At 40.3% G+C, this 27,548-nt stretch overlaps 1 protein-coding gene across 1 annotated transcript in view; it reads left to right on the top strand.

Moving 5' to 3' along the window:
* The first annotated feature begins 1,060 nt into the window (after window positions 1-1,060).
* znhit6 (zinc finger HIT-type containing 6) overlaps window positions 1,061-27,548 on the top strand; it is a 30,924-nt gene continuing 4,436 nt past the window's right edge. Inside the window, exons 1-8 of the mRNA XM_041935975.1 lie at window positions 1,061-1,223; window positions 1,680-1,745; window positions 4,153-4,259; window positions 4,499-4,584; window positions 7,906-8,009; window positions 17,607-17,675; window positions 17,941-18,021; window positions 21,144-21,224. Coding sequence (XP_041791909.1) covers window positions 1,108-1,223; window positions 1,680-1,745; window positions 4,153-4,259; window positions 4,499-4,584; window positions 7,906-8,009; window positions 17,607-17,675; window positions 17,941-18,021; window positions 21,144-21,224 — 710 coding nt within the window. The 5' untranslated portion in view covers window positions 1,061-1,107. The remainder of the gene's footprint in view (window positions 1,224-1,679; window positions 1,746-4,152; window positions 4,260-4,498; window positions 4,585-7,905; window positions 8,010-17,606; window positions 17,676-17,940; window positions 18,022-21,143; window positions 21,225-27,548) is intronic.

Here is a 27,548-nt window from a genome sequence, read left to right as displayed (position 1 = left end):
AAGTTGACAAATAAATGGAACATTTTATCCACAAATGCTTCTTTACTTTTGTGAACATCACAGTGTGTTTGGATCAAACTACTCTTGAATGGCAACCTGAACAGAATTAAAAAGAATTAGTATTATAACTACATTTAAACTGTTTCCTACTGGCAAATCTATTCGTGGTGGCCTACAGATTAGAGGAGCAGTTTGAAACTTGGACACCTCACAGGTGCCTTAGAGCTACAGTAAGACCTCAATCCTAGCTGCTCCAGTGGAGCTGACAGATAAGACTGGTTGTACTGGGCTGCTTCCAGATGTGAATGTGTGAAGTGTTGCTCTTAATGATATTTCTTTTTTCTATTAAAAGTTCAAAAAGAAACAGTTTTAGGAATCATTAGAAAGTAACATTGAAGATCTTACTTTGTTACTCTGCAAAATCAACAGAGAGATCAACCATATGATGTGAGATGTGTTATATACGTGGCTGGATGCTGCCTGGTGCCATCCCCACAGGTTTCGTATTTAAAGCTTGCACATATTATGGATGCAAGTAACTCAGAGTGTTAGAAACAATGAAGTATGTGTGCACATGCTCTGTCTCACACATATGCGCAAACTATGACCAGCTATGACTCCACCACCCAGCCCCACCACAATAAACCTATATAAGGTGGTGAGGGACTAGACTTGCGAATAAACAAATCAAGTGCATTATGGATCATGGCTTTCTACACTTACGGCCATAAAAGCAATCTGCAGCTGGGCACAGATTGAGAATTTGTAGTTACTGTCCTGCAGGACCACTCATGTATGATGATTTTACTCTGCATTTTCTATGATGTGTGTTTCCTCCTCACGAGCGTCAAACACATGCATTATATGGACATTTAATGGACATATATTGTCCCCATCCTTATCTGCTCAGTGTTATTTGTCCTGTCACCATGTTTACGTCGACACTGCTGGGGGACGGTGTAGTTCCGGTCCATCAACACCGGGAGGCGCCAACGAGCGGGTTTCCAACCGGAACTCATCTCCACGTGCTGTAAGAGGCCACCGGCGGAAGAGGGTTTGTTTTGGTGCCGTCGGTTGTGTCCAACGTCTGGCTGCTGCTCTTCTGTGATGTGCTCCGTAATAGTTCAAACAACAGACATAATGTCAACTGTGGAGAGCCAAGTGGAAACCAGCAGTCCGGAAACAGAGCTGAAAGGGACCAAGAGAAAGATTTCTCTGTCCACGTAAGTGTTTTAACAGACAGCGAATCGGGAGCAAACTGCTAACTTAGCTAGCTGCTAACAGGTTCGTGTTGGCGTAGCGTTTCACGAGCCCGGTTTTGACCAAAGTAGAGGTTATAAAGATATAAAGAGTCGTGCATATATTACCAATAGAAAACAAAAAACTCCAGCTAACGTTATATGCTTACGTTAGCTACAGAGTTAGCGAGCCAAGTCAGCTAGCTACATCAGAGAACACCCCCAAACTCTCATATTTTAAAATCTGTCCTTTTCTTTATCCTCATGTCTCGTGTTCCTGAGACTTATGTAAAGTACCAGACCGTTAGAGCTGCTGAATGTCTCCGTGTGTGAACTTTTCATGTGGGTTGCTCATGACACTTCTTGTCCCTGTTATTCATCCTGTCACAGAGTTTGAATTGAACTGTAGAGCACCATGCTGACATGTTGTCTGTCCTGCAGCTGTGGTGTGTGTGGATCAGAGGAGGCGAAGTACAGATGTCCTGCCTGTCTGGCCCATTCGTGCAGGTGAGATTATTGTTCAAGTAATGCACTTACTTTACCGGCTAATGACCAGGCCCAGTCGGCCCCTAAACACAACATGATTAATTGATCTGTCGCACAAACCTTTCTTGTGAAATACTGGCTGATTTGACCTGGTCACAACTCATGTTCACACTTGGTGTATAACTGCAACAAGCCTTTGCAGTAGACATTGCAGAAGCCTGGGTGACAGCTTCTGCACTACAGAATTTGTTTATTATGCCACTTAATACTTTTGACATAACTTTGTCCACAGTGTATATGATGAAATAATTAATGTATGAACTCTGGAAAGCCATCTTTTGCTCATAATTGTAGCTTTTGCAGCAATTAAAATAGAGCAAGTCTATTTCAGCATGTGGACTGAGGCTACGGTCAACCATATCCTTTCTATAATTTACTTGAAGCCCTGATGTTAAATATTAGCAGTGTCAGGTGTTCCATGAGCCTTTGCACTGTTGCTTTTGATTAGAGCTGCAATGATGGATTAGTCACCAACAGTTAAATTAATTGGCAACTGTTTTGATAATCGATTAATTGGTTTGTATATTTTTTTTGAGAAAAAAGTCAGTATTCTCTGATCTCAGCCTCTTACATGTGAATGTTTTCAGTTGTTTTACTCCTCTATGAGAGTAAACTGAATATCTCTGGATTGTCATCAAAACGAGACATTATTTGACATTTTATAGACCAAACAACTAATCAATTACTCAAAAAAAAGACTGAAAGATTAGTCACCAAAATAGTCATTAGTTGCAGCCCTGTGTTTCATTCTTTCTGAGCAAAAAGCACAGTGTTATAAGCAGACGGTGAGGTCACAGACATTTTTTTTTTTTTATTTAGTCAAAGTGTAATAAAATACAGTGAGATCACTTGAATAAGATGTGTTCCGTTAGTGAGTTGATTTTTTTAATGTTCTCTATAATAAAATCATATTTCATGCAGCATAAAAGCTATATTCCATCTTTGTCTGATATCACTAATAAAAACAAAGAAATAGTTCTGCTTTGTATGATGAAAAAATGACAGAGGAGTTATTTTAGTAAAATCTGTTGTACCTTTGCATGCAGTAATGTAATATTTATGATCGACTGTTGGTCATGTTTTTGTTTTTACTGACTGAACTTAGCTTTAAGTCACGGCCAGCAAAAACCTGCCACCGGCAGTGGCAATGGTCCATGGCCTGTTCCTCAGATTCCATGGATGCTGAATCATTTACAACTTGACCTTCAAGTACTAAATGGCATATTGAAGGTCACACCTGAAAATTTCATAAAGATTTATCAAACGGCACTTGGGGATGTCCTTCCCCTTTCTCTCATGGTCGCCTGTTGTTTCTGGGCATCATTCAACATTCCTTTTACATAGTTTCTTGGGTTACAGTCTTCGTCTGACCCTGACCAAATACCTGTCTCTCAGCAAGTGTCTGAAAATGGCTCTTTCCATGCTTCCATTAATTCCCAGGCTTTTTTGTGTGTGTTTTTTAGTAAGCTCTCTCAGAAAGCCAACTGCAGGTGCTTTTGAATAACATTAGCTTCAGTAGTGTTATAATGAAAGACATCTCAGTCAGCTCAGTCAACTTATAGAGCCCTGCATTCAAAATCTAATTTGATTTGAAGTAAAGTATTATTGTAGTATTGTTGGTGTGTTATCTGTAGGTGCTTTTTAAACTATTGCTGTTTTGTGATTGTTGATCTGTAATCAGTCAAGTTTTTCTCCCATTACTGCTAACCAAGCTAGCCATTATACTAGGCTGTCTGAGGCTAATGCATTGCTAAGCTCGCAGTGGTGTTAGGTTAACTGTGAAATTACTGGCTAACTGTTATGTATTTTACAGTTTTTACTTTTACTATGATGGACTCTAAATGTGTATGCTTTCAAGATTAATAGTTGTGTTGGATATTCTATGTTACTCTTAACATGTGATACTTTGTTTCTCTCAGCTGTTTCTTTCTACTACATGTGGGGTGGAAGTGGGGCAAAAAATACTCTCAGCTTCTTTTGGTGCTGTGTTTATGTCCGGGCTAGTAGTTGATGGATGTTGTCCACTGAAATCTGAATCAGGGAAGCACTTGCTTGTTGTCTCTGGATCTTTCTCACAGCACATGGGTATTGAAAGCTTCCTGGAAGGTTGATAACCTCTTTTGCTAATGGGAAAGACTGAGTGTTTGCCCACCTGCAGCACTAGTTTGTTTCATTTAGTCAGGGGTGTGCTATTGTTTCGTATTTGCTCAATTCAGCAGACCAGCAGTGCTTGGATAACATTTTGTCTTCTATGCCTCTTTGTCCAGTTTTCTTTTCACTGTCTGGACAAGCTGAAAAGCTGCCAAGCCAAATTCTTCTGAATAATTGAAACGTTACCTAACAAATTCTGTTTGTTTGTATTTTCCAGCTTGCAGTGTGTGAAGAAACACAAGGAAGATTCGGGATGCAGTGGAGTTAGAAATAAAACTGCCTTTGTGACCCTCTCACAGTTTGATGAAATGATGCTTCTCAATGGTGAGCATCTTTACTCCTTCACATGATTGAAAAACTGAATGACAGTTGCGTACAAGTATTTATTCTAAAACATGTTTGGCAGACACTGTTAAGTTTTAAGAATATTATATTTATTAATAGTCAAGGTTGGCTGCATATGTGTTTTTATTTTAGGGTATTTTATTAAGGAATGGTATAATAAAAGTAAATGCTTGTATTTTTACGTGTGTTTTGCTATTTGTCCTTTACCCCTAATGCAGACTACAGGTTTCTGGAGGATACAGGACGATTTGCTGATGGTGCCGCCAGAGACAACCTCATCCGGACTCCTCGTGCCAGTTTAAAAGTACGTCCTTATTTTACAAATGATCTATGCTTAATGTTGGACACTGAACTTTGAAGGTTCCTGGTGAAGGTTCTGACCTCTAGTAGCAGTATGGGCCTGTTTTTCCTTTCTGTTTATCTCCTGCACGTCCACACCTGAGTGATGCAATACACAGTGCTTTCGTTGGTGCCATACTGTTTCTGTCAGTGACGTGTGGCGATTCAATGCAAAATAATTCATAGGACTCACTACACCAGATGCAGTCTGGCAAGATTTGACCCAAACATAGACCCACATAAACTTGTTGTCACCAAGCTCCTGCCAGTCACTGCTCTGGTCCCATCCTCCTCTTTCCCCTTTCTGGAAATCAGTATTTGCAACGCTCTCTCAGTTTGTTGCAAGCCCTTCTGAGCCCTCTCCTATTGTTGTTTTATTCAGTGTTCCCAGCAGACACTTCAGTGCCAGCCTACCAGCGTGAAATTTTTGCCTGAGTAACTCTTTTGGCCAGGCAACTTACGAATACTACTTAACTGAGCCAACATTTTGTTTGTCTTTTTTTCTGTTCTTATTTTATTATTTTATTCATACCCTGTTATAGTAATTCATATGTAAATTAAGTTTAGAAGTGATCTAAAATAACTGTACCATACTTCATCACATTTGTTTCTTCAAAACAGTAAAATGATCTTTCGTATGAACACTACATGTTTTACATTTGGACGTATGTATCCACAATGACAACGAAAGAGTGCATGACAATATGCTGGCAAGCAGAAAAGAGTATGAAGCAGCCTCACTCTGTGAAATGTCATCAGTGTGTCCACTAGGGTAGCAGTGCATACACTGTGAATAACAGTGTGTAAATACGGCTTATGGGATAGCTCCTGTGGTGGAAACAGTATTGCCAAATCTCTACCAGTGGACACATTCATACTGTCTTATCGCCCAACCTTATCTTATCTGCTTTATATTATTCAAATATTAACACCTGTATGTGTCTGAAATTCAGTGTGAATTGTTTTGGTGTTGCAGAACCAAAAACAGATGGTCCTCTCTTCACAGTTGTCACTACTGCTCATGTGTGAGCTTTGAAAAAATCAACAGCTCAGTTTCAGCCGAAACTGTTCTCCTGAGTGCTGAAAAGTCAATCTTACCACCAAATCACAGCTAAAGTGACAGTTAATGCGGGTAAGATTTAAAAGCTTAGAGATTTATACACACTGAGACACTTTCACCCAGAACAAGAACAGGCTGACCCAACACTGACCACACCATCTAAACACCAGGGCCTGTATTGATCAAACCACTGAGAAGGCTGCCAACTTGTGAGCTTTTCAATAAACGTTAATAATAATAATAATAGTATAATAATAAAATGATAATAAACTTTATTCCTATAGTAGTTTTTAACAAGGTTATAAAGAGCTTAACAGAAAAAATGTCAAGAATGAGATAATAAAGCCCTGCAACATATTGAATATTCAGAGATAATAAAATAAAAGGAAGTTGCAAATGCAAACATTAAGAGGGCCAAAACTGAAGCGGGAAAGACATTCGGCTGCTGGTGGATGTGGTACATCAGATAAATCATACAATAAGAAGACTTATGTACCACATTGATGAGTGCACACAGTGAAAGTGATGTCCAGCAAAGTCAGAAGAAGAAAAAGTGGTGTAACTCAAATGTTCAAATCAAATGCAAATAGTAGGCCAACATGACCCTATTCTGACTCATACATCCTCCTTCATAGGTGTCAGAGGGTGTGTGCTAGCCACTGTCTGCAGTCATCTCTTACATTGAAGAGCATTCCTTAGTCATAATAAACGTCATAGTTAGCTTCTCAGTGAGTAGAAATAAAAGTGAAGGAGTTTTACTCTTTATCTTTTACATGAGTCCAAAATTTCTCTTGAGGCAGTGTGATACATACTGACCTTGAATGCCAAGCTGACATCTTCATTGAGGCTAGTAATTTGTGAGATTGCTTTCAGTTCTTTTTAGAAACAACCTGAAAATGTAATAAGAGATGCATGTGGTGGGATTTACAATCATTTCAGTTGCATTTGTAGCAAAAATAAATACAAGTCAGTGGCCCATTGTTACATTGGATTAGAATTTATAATTTCATTTATCATAGTGATTTTCAAGTCACTCAAAGCGCTGTACAACGCAAGTCAGCATTCACCCTTTCATACACTGGTGGCAGAGGCTACCGTGCAAGGTGCCACCTGCTCATCAGCAACAGTAACCATTCACACACACTCCCACAACGATGGCACGGCATTGGGAGCAATTTGACGTTCAGTGTCTTGCCCATTGATGTACTTAAAAATCCAAAGGTGGAAACAATAGCTCGTTCGGCCATAGTAGAAACCAGCATCATCTAAATGTTTCTGTGCTTTTATTGTTTCACTTGTATATAATTTGTGGCTGTAGTTATGCAATAGGTACTGCTGTTTCTCCAAACCACAGTCATTCAGTTATGTAAGATTCCGTATCTCTGCCAGCCCTCACCTATACTGTTACTACAAGACAACACAAGTGATCTTTGATAGGTTGGGTAATGCATGTTCTTTTATGGGTTTTTTAGAGGCTGTGACTGCTGCAGCGGTCAAATCTATCAAAATAATGAGGCTTGTTCTCAGCGAGAGATAAAGGCTTGGCACATGATGAGCTTTGGGATTTGGGTTTCCACCAGAACATTGCAAGTGCAGTGATCTGTTCTTAGCCATGTATAGCCCTACCTTTTAATAAATCTTATACTGTCTCTCACTACCCGCCAGTCTGAAGTCATGAAGGAGCTACATGAGTGCCAGAACGGAAAGGCTTGTCCTTTCAAATCCAGATGAGGCCGGTGCAGAGAAGTCCGGTTCATCTTTGGTGTAATTCTTAATGAAACTTGCACAGTCGGATTTATTGATGCAGAACAGATGTTTTGTATTTAAACCTATTTGCTTTTGGAGAAGATATCCCCTCCTGACTTTTCCACTGAACTGAAATGCCAGCATGTCTGTGGTCCCAACAAATCTGTTCAAGTAGAAATAGAGGCTGTCTGTTACATCCTGTTTCATTAAACAGTTGTTTTGTCTGAGGTATTGCTGGTGTGAGATCTCTATTAAAGGTCTGATGGCTTTTGGCTTCATGTGTTTTGTGCCTACTGTACCATACTTAACTGTGCTGCACCTCTCCCAGTATGTTTCTGTGACTCTATAATACCTCGAATTAATCGAGTGTCAAAACTGTTGCAGATTGATTTGTGTCAATTAGTAAAGTGAATCGAACTGCATTACACTGTACTGTACTACCATACTGTGCTGTACTATCCTTACTTTTCTGTTTTCCAGGCAAAGAGGCTGGCAGCTAATGCCAGAAAGATGAATATCACATTGAGGTTCCTCCCCATCACCTTCACTAAGAGCAGAGAAAACTCCACCTTCTTCCTGACAAAGTAAGAATGAAGTAACTCATTTACAGACAGTGTGTTTAGACTTATAGAGCATATTGTTGTCTTGTCCTAAGCTGTAGTTTGACAACACTGCTGTTGCAGCACAAAAGCAACAGATTATTTCAATACAGCCCAGACTGCAGCTGTAGTTCAGTGACTCAGGCTCAACACATGGAGGCTCTGAAGCAGGGAGTGACACAATTAAAAGTAATATGAATATCCTTTTAAATCACCAAAACAGTCTTTTTAATCTGACATTGTCTTGAGAAAATTTGATATATGTAAATAATTCTTCATTTCTTTAATAACCTGCACATTTGCTACAGTATCATAGAAAAGACAGGACACAAACATGGTGCTGCAGAAACACAAGTAATAGTCATGCTACACCACAGGTGTTTGGATTTCCATCATATCACTGCCGGTTGAAGCCTTACCCAAACATTTTGAGACTGTTTGGACACGTTCAGTCACAGTCAAAGACAGCAGCTGGTTTCCGTTGAAGTTCAGCCCTCGGTCCGGTGTAAAATGAGCTTCTGATTAGTGATGTTTTACTTTACCACAGGATGGCACTCTTGTTAAGCCCTAACAGCAGTGTGTCGAGTGCTGGCTCTCTTCAGGTTATCTTATGGCAGTCTGCTGCGAGACAGTGAAAGGCATCTATCTATGCGTGCCCAGTGTCTGGTCAATATTTTTCATCCTCAGTCTCTGAGATGAGTTGAGCTTTACCATTTTCTCGAGAGAGATTCATCCATGATGATGTTCTTGAGTTGGTGCATGACAGAGTTTCCAGTTCAATCCTGTTCCGGGACGAGACCATGTCAGACTGGTAGGTTATAGCCATTCTGTTGACCCTTGCTAGATGTGTTTGGTTTCAGTACATTTGAAACTTCCATTCTTCACACAGACCCTCTCTTACTGCATCAATGGCAGCGTGTTTCATGCTGCAGGCAAACCATAACTGGTGCAGCAGCAGAGCATCTCCTCCATTATGATATTACATTAATAATAGCTAATAATAATACTCTCTGTACAAAATATGCAGCTAGACTAGTTGTGGATGAATTGAGGATTAAGTTTCAGAGAAGGCGGGCAGGAACTCCTCACCACTCTGTTGTGAGAAGATCAGTACCCAGCAGTTCCTGAGCAGTTTACCTCATCTACAATTTGTCAGAAGCTAGTTTCATTATTATTAAAATGATTGATATTTTTGTAAATGGTCTACTAATGTGTTACCCGTTTTGTAGCTGAATCGCCCTTGTGTCATAATTGAGCACAGAATGTGAAAGATCTTCAAATAAGCATTGCCTTTTAAGCTTTACTAAGAATAGAATAATAATAGAAAAAGACAACTTGTGCCCAAATGAAGAAACTGTAGAACAGGATAAAAGGGCATTTAAATTACACGTAACACACATAGTGCCATACAACGCCACCAACAATGCTTGTGTTGTTATTTAACCTTTCCCTGCTGGTAGTTTTAATGATTTTGGAAGAAATTATTTCAGTGCCTCGAGTAGTGTTAATACTTTCGCACGGGCACTTTTCCAAAATGCTCAGTTCTTCTGGTGGTCTTGTCATGTCTAACATCTTTTCTCCCTCCACGGACAACCTTCTACCACTCATTTTCCCATTTCTTTTGAGACTGAGTCCTGCCACTCTAATCCCTCTGTGGAACAATAGAGGAGGGAAAGAGGGGGAAATGGTTATTGAACTGCATATTAAAGTGTTACGGGTCTGAAATACCCAGGGACAACACTGGGTGCCAATCAGGATTGCCACTAAAAGAATCCTTTGTCAGTCCCTCCAGCTGGTTTCATGTTGTTACTTTCCCTTTCACCACCCTCTTTTCCATCCTTAAAGTCTCCCACTCTGTCATGTCTGTCTCTGGTGTTTTGCAGGCGGTGAGTTAAATGTGCACGTCACATCTCAGAATGAGGCAACATTATGTCAGGTTGTAGTAGCACACTCTGCCCACCCTCCAACCCCATACTCCCCACTCCCAACTCAGCTTGAGCCTGATGGTGACCCAAAGTTTATGTTGGATGAGACCAGAATGTCTGTTAAGTTTTTGTTCTTTAGGTTCAGCACCTGGGGAATGTGCTTAATTCCCACAATTGCTCAAGCAAAAGACACAAGAAGAATGTTTTTGCTTTTGCTGCTGCACTATCTGTAGAGTATTATTTGGCCAGCTGCACAGCCTTATTTTTTTTTTTGTTTAATCTGGTTAGTTTCACTGCAAGATTTTTCAACTAACAGCAAAAGTGACCCATTCACAGAGCAGCAAATGGACACAGGGGATATGATGAAAGGTATACAATGAATTGCCAGGGATCTAGAGAGAATGTGCTTCAGAATGTACCAAGTACATAATATAAAAAGCAGATGTGTGAGCAGTGTGACTGCAGCTGGTTAGCGACATATTCATGCTACGCACTTGCGCTGCCAGAGAAGGATCATTACTGGCAGACAGCTGACTAGAGGGCTTTCATGTCTGCTGATCGTGTGTGCGAGCGTATGTGTGTGAAAGAGTTTGTGTGTCTCTTTGATTAAATGTTTGTATGCAACATAATGGCCGTGCAACTACTTTCTTTCCACTTCTTGCCGGTGACTAATTTCAAAAACAAGGCACAACCAGTAAAAGGACTGATGAAAAATTACAGGCTGCCTCTCAGTTCAGCCCTTGGAGGGTGAGTATATAATAGCTGGCATTTGGCAGAACATTGGGAGTAGCTGTGTTGGGGTGGAATTTCTACAGCCTCAGCCTGGCATGGCAGGGCATTTTCCCCATAGACAGCTCGGGTGGACTGGACAACACATTGCAATGACAGTCACTGTGGATATTAACTGAACATATTTCCATAATAACTTAAGATGATTAGTAATATGAGCAGCTGAGGATTTGTGCCATGTCAGTTCGCCATGTATTGGGAATCAGCGTCGGTCAGCTCTCTGGGTTAGAGGAGACCTAATTTTGTTCCCAGATAGAGAACTGTGAACTCAGACATCAAGTGCTATGCTTGATACTATCCACTTGTTCTTGCTGCATCTGCTTAATCCATAAACATATTTTTTGCTTGCTGCACACATCCATGTTATTGTGTGGGAGGAAGTGGATATGTTCTCATTCTTTATTGGCTGGTGGCACATTGCTAAATGGCATGTTATTACCACCTAATGATTTTGTCCAGCAACAACTACTTGATGTTAACAAACACTCCACTCTTTGTAACAGTAGTTTTTTCACTCTGCCTTCGAGTGTGGCATCAAATGATGTAGTTCCTTTGAGCAGTATAGAAGCCTTTACTCAGTGATGATTATTAACTGTGAATGTATTTGACACATGCATTTCAAGCCAGAACAGCACTAATCTTTATAAACAGATACCTTCATATAAACGCACAATTTGTAGGCAAGGGACAAGATTTTGGTATCAGAGGTGTTCTGATTTCCATTTGTAGTCTGAGTGGCATTGACCAGTCATGTCTGAGAGGGCTTTGGTTGCATGCAAGTAAACAGTCCGCGTGGAGAGCAAAAGAGGTGGAAGACATTGGCTGAAATGCAATTTCATAGCAAACGGCTGCCATCTGATGATGATTGAGGGTTGATAATAATTTATCCGCATCCATATGCAGATATGTGTTTATCGAGATTAGTTCGACCGTATTGTTTGACTCCAAGCTCGTTTCTCAAGTTGCTAATCAGACTATAAACAGTGACCAGCATACAGAAGAGGAAGTTGTGGGAAGGCCTGAAAAATCGGCTGTTGCCCCCAGAGGCTAAATCGCTGTTAGACGATAAGTCGGTGGATTCCAACAGTGAAACAACAAACATGTGGCCCCTTATGTCCATAATGCTGCTTCTGATCTGTTAATATCTAGATGCAAACCAAGTCCTGTCAAAGAATTTGATTTGTACTGACATTAGTACAACAGCCGTCACTTGATTTCATTACAGCTGCAATAGCAAAGGAGATGGTAGGTGTGCTGTTGAAGCACATTTACCATGCTTGAGTTGTGTGATAGGTCCCACGTCTCTGAAACTACTAAAGGCTGTACATAGCAGACCTGATTTGCCAAGAAATGATGGCTTAGTCTTGTTCCCAAGCAGAATCAAAACATTGCTGGTCACCCTGCTGTAGAAAAACATCCCACAGCTAAAGCTTGCAATACTGTAACTATAAAAAAGAGATATAATTTTAGAACCTCAATTAGGTCAATTAATGCAATTTTGAAATTGCTGTAATGTAGCAGTGACATTCATCGCACGTTTGTAGACATCTTAGTGGTGTATGAAATATTGCATGCGATGAATGAATGCACAAATGGATTAAAGCAGACGGCCGTATTTCACCCCAGATTTCATGGTGGAGGATGACTGTTCGTCACTTTGCATGCTCACGCTCATCACAATTCCTACTTTCCAGAAATTAAATTCGAATGAAACAATCAGCAGCAGCTTTATTCAGATGTTTTTGAGACTCCAGCAGACAACCCTCTGGCTGTCATTGGCTTGATTAACCACTGCTGATGCAGAGCAGAGTCTATGCTGGCTGGCATCCGAGGCAAACCTCACATTAGAATGGCAAGCAGCAGTTTCATCAGTGTTGCAAACGCTGTCATCACAATTGGCCACATAACTATGGGCTACATGCTGCTTTCTGGCTCTGAGGGAAATTCCAAACTGTAAATTAAGCAGAAATGTGAGTGTGCTGCATGAGCTAGAGAGAATATACTTGCCATCTGTCATGCTTAGTTCACTGAATTTTAATAATTTGGTTCCCACGTATTGTTCAAAATTAATTACATAGTTTTATTATTCCACAGAAGAACTTTGGTGTTCATGTCTTTTGGCCATGAAGCCCCTCATGTTTTTGAATCCACACTTATACTTTGGCTCTAGAGGCGGCAAAATTGGCAAAATATATTGACAACTGTTGGATGGGTTGTGCTGAAATTCGGTGCAAACAGTCATGGTCTCCAGTGGATTAGTCCGAATGACCTGTGTTATCCTTTACATTACGTTTACTTTACATCTAGCGAGACCAGCAGGTCAAGCCTTCCACTGGTCAACATGTTGTTTCATGACAGGATATCTTAAGCTAACGCCTATGCACATCAGACCCTAATATATATATTTTTGCCCCATTTGTGGTAAGAAATGAAGAGTAACAAAAATCTCTCTTTTTCCTCCTTTCAGCTATCTTAATTTCCCTCAGCTAATGAACATCACAGTCTCATGGAACTGCTTGCATGGCTGTTGACTAGTCTTGTTCCTTGTATGTACACAGGCATATATATGCTGTTTTTTTAATCTAAAATTGAGGAGCAGTGTGTTCTGAGCTTTTTGGGTAAAGCAGACCCATGACTTAAAATTGCGGTATTTGTCCAGCGACTGAGGCTCAAGCCAGAATTTAAAGGAGTCTTAAGATACAGCTGTCTGTAATCTCTGTCTCCTCTCCCTTTCGTCCATCACCCTCTTTGCCGCTCCACCCTCTGAGGTTGTGGATCCAGCCATGGCTTTGGATGTTGGATTTATTTATTGTATGTCAGTATAGAGGCCCCACAGTCCTGTCATTTCATTCCACCAGCACCCACATGCCACCCAAATCCTGGCATGTACCTCTGATGTGCAGATACACAGGACACATGGTTTCATATGTTGGGCCATTTTTGTTGGATCTGTCCAATCCTTAATCCAGCCAGATGGATCTGCTCTGAGTGCCAGACCACCAGTCACGCGTTCTGCTCTCTAGTGTTGATGGCACAAGAAACTCCAGTCACTTGCTTAATCAACAGTGTGTTAGTACGAGTGTGTTCTTGTTAATGAATCCATCCATCCTCCTCTAAATCTGCTTTATTGCAGACTCAGTCTCACTCTCTGTCATGAATGCGGACAATTGCTCAGACGCTGTGTCAGTTTAAAGTTGCATCGGTTTTCATATGTTTTCATAAGAAGTTTTAACAGTTTTTGATTTGTAAGTATTGTGCACTGTGCACTCTGGTGAGGGGGAAAAATACTATTGTTGTGCCACCAATTTAAGAAAGACAAAACTGCAACCACTTGGGAAGCAGCAAGACTGAGAGATTTGAAGAGTTTTGTTCCTAGAAAGAAGCAGTTAATCACTTGTACACTTTTCCCACTCTACATGTATCAAACCAATTTTATTTGGTTAGTCTTAGTTCTTGAGGTCTAACAAGCTATTTGATGAATAATCCCTCTTGAGGGAGAAAATACCTTTTTAATGCAGGCCACATAAGGTAGCAGATAGCTTATTGCATGGAATTCTAATGAGGTTATGAACCTTTCAACACAATCTTTGTGTGGTTAAGCACTTAATCTTTGTCAACAAACTTGTTTTCAAAAGGAATTGTACCTCTTGTATGCACAGTTACACATAGGAACTGCCTTGCACAATTAGCTTTTCACTGTTTGACACTGCTCTGAATTAACCACTGCATACTGCCTTGCTCAAGGCCCTTCAGCAATAACTGTTGAAGGACTAGGCAGTGTATCCTGATATTTTCTGGTATTCAAAGCAGTTGTCCTCTATTGTTGGTGCTTCTGTTTTGACTTTTTTTTCAGCTACTCTTTGCTCTTTTTTTCCTGACAATGAATAAGGGCACTTATCCCAGGTATGCACTGTGGCCTTGCCTGAAATAACTGCATGCATCTTTGGGCAAGCCCCTTTTCCATTGAAAAGGACATACACATAGTTTCCATCCGCTGTAATGACAGAATAATGGCATCACACCTGGTGCTCCACCCGCATTTGCTTGCACATACAAACACATACACACCTGCACACGTATACACATGCACACGCTGATGCGCCAAAGAAGAAACTCAGCCAAAACTGAGCGAACACAAATTCCTCTGACTAAGGGGTTAGAGGTGTTAGGTACCTCCCACAGTTGCGTAGGGAATCCTTTCCCAGCCCCTTGTCTTCACTTGCAACATGCCTGCTGCTGCCTTCACAGCCCACAGCTTTACCTCCTTCACCCTCCCCTTACAGCCAAGTGGAAACTCATAACCACCTTTCATTGGGTGTTCTGCCAGTTCTGCACATAATTCTTCACTTTTGAATTCCTCCTACCCATCCTGTTTCTGTTTTGAAGGAAAAAAGAACATGACCAACCACCCGGTCCTTGTATAATGGTACCATCTGGATCTGAAAAACAACCTCATAAGCACCTGAGCCATGCCAGCTGTCAAAAGACACATGGGAAAGAGTTGTGCAGAACATTGCACTGATATCTTTTTATTGTTATTATTTATTTCAACAGTTTTTTGCTGGATTAGTTCATGCCATGCTAATACCTGTTGACAACGATAGCACAGAATTGACCCCAAATAAAATTCAGGTATATTTTCAAATGTTGAACCAGTGTCTCAAAGAGAATGAAATCATAAATTGTTAAATGCTTGCTGTGGTTATTCTGCAAATATCTATGAAATATAACATGTACATTTAATATGTAATATATGCAATTTACATATTCAACATATGTAAAATACATTGGTCCAAACGTGTACTGTTATTCTCACCTCAGACTCCTTTGATGTGTCTCAATCTGAGCCTCAAAGTAACTGCATGTCATTATGGTTTGTCCATCCGTCTGGCTGTCTAACACTTTGATCCAGAGGCATCAACTGTTGCATAGATCGAAATGAAATTTGATTCTGACATAAATGGTCCTCAGAGGATGACTTTGGTGACCTTTTGACTTACTTTGAAGCACCACCTCCAGAAAACACTTAGAGTTCCTCTACGGGTATTGATTAAACCCCTAGTAACTAATCTGTTCATCAAAATTACATATTTATGAGCTTTTTCCATGGAAAAGTCCCTTCATTCCTTAAATGACTTAGATGTAACTGTACATCTTTGCCTTCATTTAGTATGTGGTGATCTATGAATATGCAAATACCCCCTGCTCTATCTCCACCACCCTTCCCTTGCCTGCAGCTGGAGCATGCCTGCTCACCTGTGACTGCTCATTAAACACACAAACGACGCTTTCTGAGCACCCTGAGGGAAAACTTCTCCCATGTGTTACATGCTCTTGAATTACCTAACCATATCTTGTTAACGCGATATGTGCAGCTTATGAAGACGACCTTTGTCATGACATGATTTTTTGGGAACAACCCCAAAGTCATGTGATGATTTCTCTCAGAATCATCATGAATCTGAGAGATTCATCTAATTCAACTTGGGTTTATTTTCATTGGCCAACTGCTGTGTTGAGTCTCAAACTGAGAATTCCCGTCGGCCTCAGCTACATTTGAAGATTTTTGTTTACCTAAAATGTTACCATGCCAAACCTTGCCATGTAACCATAGTAAACATATCTAAATTACAGCACGTTTACGTATTTGTATGATGGATATAGATTTTTATTCTTGCATGAAACCACAAATTGTTCTGCTCTATTCTCAGAATGGGATGAGAATCAGTCCAAGTTAACAGTGCAGAGAGCTGTGCAGAGCTTTGTTTTTAGATATGTCAAAAAAGATACAACAATCTGTCTATTACAGATATCAAAAGAAACCTCCAAGTTGTGCTCTGAATCTCTCTTGGGGAGTACCAAGCCCTAATAAGAAGGTCTCCTGTATCTGCCTTACAATTATGCTTTGCCTCATATGTTTTATCTTCATCCCTCAGCTCCATCAAGGCCTCCGTCCTTCTGCTCTGATGGAGAGTGGGTTGATGAATCAGCTCCACCCTATATACGGCACATTCTGTGGTCTTGGTCAATGCAAGTCCTTGTAGTTAGGTTCAACTCAGTATGTGGGGTATAAGACTCAAGAGAGCAGGACTTACTGATGTCTGTGCCAGCAGTCTCTATTCTATTCCCGAGGGGCAGCAAAAAATATACTTTCTATGTTTGTTTTGGTTTTATCTACGTTCCTGAAATCTTTCTCTGTAATATCAAGTTTATTTTAATGTGTCAAGCTGGTTCGTAGGCTGGCAAAATTCAAATAACCCACCAGACAGCAAATTTGCTTGTTTTTAATCCATTACTGTAGAAAAACAAATGAGGAATTACATCTTGTTATTCATATCTCCCAAACTGTTTGCTATGATGCATTTTGTTGGCTATTTCTGCATCATGATGACATTACTAGATTTGAACACAGCAGCTGTTAGCGGATAAATGTTTGGTTGTAGAGCACGCCCAGCAACCCCCCCAAAAAACCCAACCATGTTTAATAGTTACTGCCCAAAGCATTACCCCAGAAGAAGTCATCATTATTTGATATCCACCAGCTGGTGTCTTAGTATTAAGTGTATATGTCATGGTTTCCATGGTGACTCTGGTTTATTCATTTACACACACACACACACACACACATATACACACACAGTCACACAGATGGACAAGATTTTGCAAGTGGCCAGGCGTATTGTCTTGGACAGATTAATGCCGAATCCATTTCATGCTCTGAATTCTAACAAAGGCATTTGTGTTTGACTGTGAAGGGAATAATGTGAGAGCACCGGTGACCTCATGTGTCTGTATTGAAAAACAGGCATCAAGCACTACTGTTGTTGTTAACTGAAACTTAAAATTAGTTTTTCTCTGTCTCATTTAGAGAAAAACTATTCCTGTGGCATCTGAAGCTCATCTTCCCTCAGAGCAGCACAGAGTTCAGCCAGAGGAGGTGAGTTACACAACAATATTCAATTTCTGGAATAATGCACTCATCAAACTTTAGGCTGAAGCAGCAGGGTTTTATTGACTGAAAGCAAATCATCAGTGCTGTGTCAGTAGTCACAAGGAGTGCTCGTTGCTGCATTCAGATCTATATATGCTTGTCCAGGATTATAAAAGCTATACAGAGATGTGATCCATTTTATTTGGATGTTGACATTCACATATTTTCTCTCACAGTTGGTTTTTCTGTCACAATCTCTTTCTTGATTTAGGGTGTCCGACAAGCAAACCTTGGAGCAGGTCTTGACCCCTTATATCCACCCTGTAGAGTCAGACCCAGTGACACGTCAAAAGTGAGTTTTGCTGCATTGACACCAAAGTTCCATGTCATTTTTTTGTTTTGATTGTTTGTGGGGACGCACCGATCCAACTTTTTCTCCCCTCATACGGATACCCAAAGTAACAGGCATAGTACCAATCCAACACCAGTGCTGTTTTTTTTCCTAAAATGTAAAAACTGTAAACCTCTCTGGCACTGATTAGAGATATGTAAGCTAATGGGAGTCTGAAACTACAGATCATTTCTTAACTACCACCTCAATTCCACAAACATTGGGAAGCCACGCTATTGTGACACAGGAAGATGTGGCTCGACCATGTCTTGCTCACCATCATGTTCTTGTCTAATACATGTAACACACACTGTTCAAGCTGTAGGGTTACCAACCCAGTTTAGAAACTGCTTCCTTTTCCAGCTGTGTCCATGTGTAAAGCAGAATAAGCAGTCAGTTCACATTGATTTATTTAATGAATAGTGCTAGGTGGAGGCCTGCTGGTGGCTTTGCTACAGGCCTTGGACAAGATTGAAAGCTGTGTCCATATTATTAGCAATAAGTCCAAGGGCTTTATTTATAATGTATGTAGTTTTGTCACCATCATTTCCTTTGACTACAGTTCCCGCTGAATCCTGCTGCAAAGCTGGAAACTTAGATACTTCTCCTTAATATGTTGCATTCAGTGGTAGAAATTCAACTACATACTTGGTTCAGTCACTGGTCGCATTAATGGAAAGCCAAAATTAAAGTGATAATAGACCCAGAAATCAACACCTGTTTTTGGTGCATGGAAGACCACTAAGTTTAAAAATGATGACTGATGCTCAGCCCACTGTTTTCTTTGAAAAAGCTCAAATGAGCAGTTCTGTTCATGGCAACAACTGTGACAATGTGTTTAGTTAGTGGATTCTCTTTGTCGTGAGACAGGGGAAGGCAAAGCTAACTGAATTGCTCGCTGTTGACATGCCGCAGTAATATTTGCACTTCCACAACATAATATGATATAATGCACTCACCCTAAGACCAACAACAGTGTGATGCAGTTACACTTACCTGCTGTTGTGTTATATTGTCCTGAGAACATGACATGGCATGAGAACTGTTTGCCTTGCCTAAAGCTGTGTCGTCAGGATGCAGCCTGAGCATCACTGCTGCACATGTTAATCTGTTGTTAAAACACTGAAATACAATGGCCTGTTGTATTTCAGATTTACCTCATGTCCACACCAATCTTTATCTAAAAATATTTGTAGCCATGACTGTAGCTTTGGTTTTGATGTATCAGGTCCAGTGTCTCCTGCCAGACCAGAGCCCCTGTAATTGAGTTTGGCAGCAGTGTGTTTCGGGACTAAGCACAAATCCGTCTGCTTGTACAGGAGCCCTGTATAAGAAGGAAAATGTCAAGATGCAAATACAGCTCTTAAGAGATTCATGTTCACCAAGTATTTTATTTTTAAGTCTTCTTCTCCTCACTACAACAATGTTAAAATATATATCTATTTCTAATGAAAATTAACTGTAGAATATGAATGAATTTAACAGTCTACTGATCTGTTCCATCACACAGATTACACAGAATTGTGCTCAACTTGAATGTGAGTTTTTCTCGTAGAGAAGATGAATAGGTGGAGTGGCCTCTTTTAATAGGTTCAGTTTATCTCAGTGTAACTATGGAGAAAATTCAGTGGGGGAATTTATAAAAGCTGTTACTCAAAGGTCATTTTCTATCTTTAATATCAGCCAACTCAATTTATTCACACAGGATTTGGTTGGTGCCGCACCGTGTTCTGTCTAATTCCCACAATCTTAGTTTCCTGCATTTATCTTTGTAATTTTGCTCTTGCTTCACTTTCTTTTCAATTTCCCAGACTCATGTTTCTCCCAACATGAACTGCAGTCTTTGAACAAGGCAGGCTCTTTGACTGCAGAACACTCAGTATTTCAAATCCAAACAGAACAGCGATCTGACTCCTCTGACCTAGCCTCTGTACTGATAACAGTCAGCAGTAAGCAGTCGACTGTAAAACCTACAGCGAGAGCATATTATAGACTGGTGCACCTGTTTAGAATAGACACCCAACTTGGTTCAGTGCCAACCATTTAGACACAACAACTGCTCAGTCTAGATTCAAACGAGTGGGGTTTAACTCTCCACGGCCCATTGGTTGGCTGTTTATGGCGGGATCAGGTGCCATGGTCGTAGTAACATGGAGGATTGTCTCTTACACAAGAAGCAATGCATTATATCAGCATTCCAGACAAGTGTACATTTGGGTCTCTCCTGTGCTACACTCATTCAGCTCTTTGTGTTTTGACCTTTATGGTAACCACCTTAGGAAATTCTGCACAGTCTACACTCACCGCCCACTTTATTAGGTACACCTTGCTAGTACCGGGTTGGACCCCCTTTTGCCTTCAGAACTGCCTTAATCCTTTGTGGCATAGATTAAACAAGGTACTGGAAACATTCCTCAGAGAGTTTGGTCCATATTGACATGAGAGCATCACACAGTTGCTGCAGATTTGTCAGCTGCACATCCATGATGCGGATCTCCCGTTCCACCACATCCCAAAGGTGCTCTATTGGATTGATATCTGGTGACTGTGGAGGCCATTTGAGTTCAGTGAACTCATTGTCATGTTCAGGAAACCAATCTGAGATGATTCGAGCTTTATGACATGGTGCGTTATCCTGCTGGAAGTAGCCATCAGAAGAAGGGTACACTGTGGTCATAAAGGGTTGGACATGGTCAGCAACAATACTCAGGTAGGCTGTGGCATTGAAAAATGCTCAATTGGTACTAAGGGGCCCAAAGTAAGCCAAGGAAATATCCCCCACACCATTACACCACCACCACCAGCCTGAACCGTTGACACAAGGCAGGATGGATCCATGCTTTGATGTTGTTGACGCCAAATTCTGACCCTACCATCTGAATATCGCAGCAGAAATCGAGACTCATCAGACCAGGCAACGTTTTTCTAATCTTCTCTTGTCCAATTTTGGTGAGCCTGTGCGAATTGTAGCCTCATTGTGTGTGTGTTTTTTTTTTTGTTTGTTGTTTTTTGCCACACTTTTTTTGAGATTAGGTTGGAATGCATTCTCTAACTTCCTGTGTTCATGTGAATTACTGTTTCAGGTTGAAGATGTATGTGCACACTCCGTTTGATCATGTAAAAGTCTTCATGAAAGCAGAGGGGAGAAAGGCTAACTCTGTGAGGTGAGTGAATTTTTACTTTGTCCCCCATCTCAGTTCCTGTTATCAATATATGTGATTGATTCACATAGGGAATTCCTGGAATTGTGGGTGCAGTGTCAATACAGACCTGGATCTCAGCAGGTTGGATGTTTTCAGACCCCATTGAAGAAAGGCTTCCCCAGCCCCTGGGCTCCTTGTTGCGTTTTATGTGCTGAAAGCAGTTATTCGTCACCTGTTGTGGTTACTCACACTGCAGCTCAACTGATATTGGATTTCTGAGACCAATATTGATATTTGAGAATTTAAACAAATCTGCTAATTATATATGGCCCAATATTTGTTGCCCAATGTCAGATCACCCAACATTTTTTTGCTAAAAATCTCTTACATTAGTTTTTTTAAATAATTGTGATCTAGATTTGTACTGATTGTGATGCTGAACATTTAGAAAAAAAGAAATACTGTAGATTTCTTCGTCTTGATTTTCCATATTGTAAATTTTCTATTTATCTTTATCCTGTACACATGCCTTGCATCACATGTTTAAACCTTTGAGGCACATTTGTGATATTAAGCTATTTTAGTACAATTGACTTGATCAGATAATGTTTTCTAAACTACCTCGAGCATGTGGCAGGCGAAGCTGACATACACACAGACACAGACATATCTGCGATAAGCTAATACTGGTCCTATCTATTTAAAGTTGCAGTGTAGTTGATACAGCCAAAACAAGTTTAGCTAATGCAGAAGCTAGCAGTGGGGATGCAAATGTCTCCCTGCGCAATAAAACAAGGTAGTAAAACAAACACTCATTACAAATATATTAGTTAAAGATACAGGGTTTCTATTAGTTTCATGGTGTGTGACTGAGCTTTTAGGATAAAATATGCAGGGCACTTTTTTTATTCTTAAAACGTGCTTTAGACTCCCGTCATTGCTCAGGCATCCTGTCTGTGTGACTGTTCTGACCATTTGATTGGAGTTGCCAGTCATGACTGATTTATTCAGCATGTATGAAATCGACATAATTTGTTTATGAACATGACATCACTGACTTGTAAATTCCTGCGAGGCTACACAGACTTTTGGCAGGGAGGCCTTAAGGGTTTTTTTCCTCCTCTTTTGACTCTGATTCCAACATTGAGAAATGCCATTGACCAAGATAATTCTCTGCAACTTTTATCTATGTATATCTTCCACTCACTCACACTGTGTTTCAATAGCTTCTGTCCTGTCTTGCTTATTTCCCGCCTGGGGGTCAGGGGGTGGTGTTGATAGCACCCATTTGCCTCGCCCACTTTCGGTTTTCTTTGGCTGTCCTCCATTTCCACTTAGTCATGGAGTTAATGATGATCCTCGGTGCTCATAATAATTACCCCCCTGGCCAGCGTGAAACGTCATGAAACCTCCTGTCCCATCCTTCATGTTTGTAGTGCACACATGCTCCTTTTGTTTTGCCTGGTGGGCTGGGCTGCACACAATTTCTAAGTGGATAAATTAGATTTTATGGCACCATATGGAGAGGAATTACCAAGAGATGAGTGTAGAGATGTGACATGCGAGCCAAGAGCTATCACCGTTACCTTTACATGAATTGAATGAAAGTTTGAATGCTTTTAGTCATTATCTCTGATGCCGCACACCCTTTAAACTGTCACCTTTATAATCACAGTCATTCAGGTGGTTTGTAACACTGCATAATCACAATTTAATAATACATGAGGCGCATTGAGTCCAAAAGTTTCTGCAGATTTACACCCAAATCCCAAATTTCTTAAAATGACTAGATTGGTTTAAACAGATGTTCACTCAGATTTTACGTCCCCAGGTGTGTCAAAAAGTTTCCTGCTGTTTGACACTGTTCACCACAACTCACGATAACTTGGTGGTGAAGCCAGTTCACAGTTTGCTTCTGTTAATATAACGCGAAGGGAAAAAATGCAATATGTTTGCTGAGTTATGTTCCAGATTAAGACAATCCCAAACAAAGACAAAAACAAACACAGGAAGTGTAAGTGTGTATTAAATGGTTATATGCATTTACAGCAGACTTTATTACCTGCACGCACAAACTTGCAACAACTATGCCCTTCCATAATGTTGCATAAATCTGAGCCAGAGAGCAGGGATTATCAAAGCCTGATAAGCCCAGGGGTTTCTCCACATTTTCACACTCATGAAAAGTAATGCTGCTGTGTGTGGATTTCCCTCCATCCGCGGCAGTGATGTGTCCCAGTACGAGTTAACAGGACACAACTGTGCAAATGTTTTATGATTTTAGCACATGCCTCAGTGCTCACGGGAGCAACACAGTGCTAAATAACTTGTGCATTGTGTAATATAGTGTAATGAAAGAAAGCTTAGTTTAACCTTTCTTTGCGCCTTCACTAAGAGTTCACTGAACTGAAACTTTTGGATTATCCACATACATGGGATCTTTCAACCCAAAGCCTCTCTGAAGCATTTTTTTCATTGGAAACTAATAATAATGAAATAAGAGATGATTAAATGATTGTTGACCTTTTGATAACATGCTTCAAAATACCATCAAAATAGAAAGACAGTGAACTTTGCAATTGTTTATACTACTGCAAAGCCACATGTATCCACAGGTTTCCAAAATGCATCAGGCTTGTTCAGATGTTTCTTTGCAAACATCTGACGCTGAATTTTGTGGTGAGGACGCAGGAAAGGTTTTCTTCTGATCATCCTCTATGAAGGTCATAAGGTCACAGCAGTAGTAAAATCTTCCTGAAGGTCTTTTGCAGTCAACTCAGAGGGTTTGATTTGCCTTTCTAGCAATCCTATGACCAGTTCTCTCAGAAAGTCTTTCTGGTTTTCCAGACGTCAGCTTGACCTCCACGATTCCTGTTAACTGACATTTCTTCATTACATTACGAACTGAGGAAACAGCTACCTGAAAATGTGCTTTGCTATCTTCTTATAACCTTTTCCTGCTTTTTGGACATTAATAACTGTGGAGGAGTTCTTGACTGCTGATTGTTGGGACAAGGTTTCAGGAGTCACAGTATTTATAAAGCTTTGTAATTTGCATCACCTGGCCTTTCCTAACGATGATTATGAACAAACTCAGCACTATTAAGTTAAGTTAAGAGACCTTTGTAGAGCCCAAATCTCTTGGGATGCTCAAACACCTGAATGGCGCTCTTTTCCTTTTTTCCCTCTAAAATTGTACAAAACAAAAACAATGCACTAATCTTGCTTAAAATGATTTTTGGAGATTCAGTTCATCTTCCACTTGCTTAACTATTCACAATAACATACATTTTGACAGGGGTGCCCTTATTTACTCTACTCTCTACCAAACTCCACCATTAATGTAATGTTATTTCCTCTGTGTTGAAGTACAATAATACATAAAGACTGTATGTTACCACTACTATTTTCTACCAGCACTCCCAATTTATAGGAGCCACTTGTTTGTTCTTTTAGCCACGAAGTGTTAGTGAGGGAGTGGTATCACATCAAATAGTCACGTCAAAGTGGAGAGGAACGTAGGCGCAGGCATTTCCTTAGAATGTTTCAGTCATGGCAGTTGTTATTTTCCATAAAACGGTGTTCCCAGTTTTGAGAGAGATTTTCTAAATGACAGCTATTATCCTGATACAGTCACTGCAAATCAGACTTTGAATAAAGAATGTTTTGACTTTGACTTGTCAAGTCTGCAATACTGACTAACTCTGGCATAAATCTCCCCCTCTCTATCCCACTTTCTCTCTCTCAGTAACCTTTTCCTGTCATACCTTAATAGCTCTGAGCACTGGGTGCATAATGAAGGACTGTTCAGTCCATAATTCAACTGTTTATTGTCAACATTACATTGAGATGGATGAATGGAAGTAGAGCAAAATTAGGATGCTTGTCCAAGGGGGAATTATTTTACATTAACCAGGTGCAGTTACATAACAGGAACAAGGCCACAGAATATAGCTCTGATAAGAAGAGAGGCCTCCCACAACTGAGGCCACATCCCATTTTAGGGGTCCCAAACAAGGTCAAATCATTACAATCACAAAAGGGGCCTCCCCATTTTTGAATAATACAGTCTTAGAAGAAAGCCCCTAATTTTGAGAGCTATTATTAATGTTATGAAGTCATGGACAGCAATAGTCATGGCTACTTGGAGGCTGTTTGCCAAGTCTAACACAAAGGGCATGACTGCATGTTTTTGTTGTCGAATGTCTCCTGGAATATTAAGCCACTCTAATAAAGCAGCTCTTGTGCTAAACTAAACATAGCTGTGTAACCAGTCAACATTCTCTTACTGGAAAGGAGACAGACTGTGCATCAATAGATCCATTCAACCCCTCTGGATGTTTGTATGTGTTAGTTTTTAATGTTTTTTTTATTCATTCCACTGGATGCATTTCCTCCTTTCCCTTACATCTTCTTTTCCTCTCACCCAGCCGAGTCCCACAGATCATCTATGCCTGCTGACTTGCCAGAAGTAGAGATGCTGTTTTTACTCTTCAGCCAAAAAAGGAAACCTGTGTGTATGCACTCTTTTTAACCAGTGTTGTGGACCCATCGCACAGCGATGTTTCTGTCCTGTCCAAGCAGTGCTTTCTCTCACATATTTGTGGCAAACCCTCTCCTTAGCCGTCCTGAGCCTGTCGATCTGCTCTCCCTCAGCTTGCCCTAAAGCTATGCTGACGTTTGTTTCTGTGCAGCAGATGCTTCCTCAGGTCTCCTACAATGCTGGACTGGTTTTTGGTATTTTTACTAAAATAGCAAATATTAATAGCTGCAGATTTTATTGTGTAATAGTTCAGTGTCACAGTTGGATTGTGGTAATATTTCTACCTTATAAATTTGCGGTCGTCCTTATTTATTGAATTTGCTGTCAGCCTCAGATGTACTCTGAGATTATAGGCCAGGATTTCTGAAATTGACTAGTCCAAACATTGAACATCACTCTGAGTCTAAAGGCAAGAGTCTTATGTGTGTTACGAATTCTCACACTTTCCGATCAAATCTGATAAATACTTTGCTAAATGTAGGGATGCTAACATGTTTTCACACAGTGGATGTGTCCAGTGGTACAGAGGTAGCTAAAGAGCATGGTTCCAGCCCCAGCCCCAGAATATTTTTGCCACAAGTGCACCTCCATGCACTACAAAAGCATCCATAATGTATCCACCACCATTGTCATTTTACAACCTAGTGGCAGTTGAATTATGTTAAAGCAAATCAATTTGGACATGCCATATTTTGGCAGACTGATTGACATAATCCCTGCCTCTGGGACAGCGCAGCAGGCTCTTTGCATGATGAAATTGGAGTGCACTGCCAAAACAACAGAAAGGACAGCCTAACACTAGAACAGATATCCTGACCAAAATGTGATGCTTTGTGTGCCAACCCTGGCCGGTTCACCAGGCCAAAGGGTTCTGATGTTGAAAGACCTGAAACCCAAGGAAACATCTCTGCTGATACATCCCAGCGTATCCAACAGATGAATCTTGCACCTGATTGTAGCAACGAAGTCCCCATTTTGGAAGGAAAGGGTTGAAAGGCTTGTTACATAATCATTAAAGTATAAACCATAATTAAACTTTCAGCTGTGGAAAGTTAGCATTAAGTGACGCTAAAATATTTTGTTTTCGACTGGGCTCTTAACAACCACCTCTGGTTGAAGTGACAGTCTGATTTAAACACAGACTTTGGAGAAATCCAAAGTATCCATGATCCGATGGCTAGCAGATTCAATGGTCTAAGTCTAAGACTACTTTATATTCCAGAAGGTTGATGCTATGGATGGCTTTTACATCAAATCAACAATCAAATGAACAAGACCAGGATTATCAGTCATCATATTTTCAATAATGAATTCCATTGTCATGGGACCTTTAAAGTTTGTAGTTTCTGTTGTCCATGATGTGCATGCTTAATGTTTGTTGCACAGATTTCAGAGTTCTGCATATTCTCCAATCAACTTTGGATTTTGTACATTTCAACTTTGGCATTTAAGCAGCATATGCATATTTGAAGGTCTTATTTGTGTATTCACAACATTTATAAATGAAATGTGTCTGACAGCACACAAGGACACAGAACACTGGGGACACAGTATTGGCGACAACAGCAGTTGACAAAATGACATAAAACATTACAAAGCCATCCTGGAGGCCTTTTTGCAGCCAGCAGCATACAAAAAGGTCCAAATTCAACATGAACTGAGACAAGAACATTTTTCTTACAATATGTTACACTGAGTCAGTTCACAAAATAATGCTGCTACCAACAAGTAGACAGCCAAGGACACATCCAATTAATTTTTTTTCTTTTCAACGTTATTTGTTATCACAATACAGCCTATTC

Source organism: Chelmon rostratus, chromosome 4, assembly GCF_017976325.1.
Source record: "Chelmon rostratus isolate fCheRos1 chromosome 4, fCheRos1.pri, whole genome shotgun sequence".
Lineage (NCBI taxonomy): Eukaryota > Metazoa > Chordata > Actinopteri > Chaetodontiformes > Chaetodontidae > Chelmon > Chelmon rostratus.
Note: the sequence above shows the minus strand (reverse complement) of the source record. Positions and strands in the feature narration are given on the sequence as shown.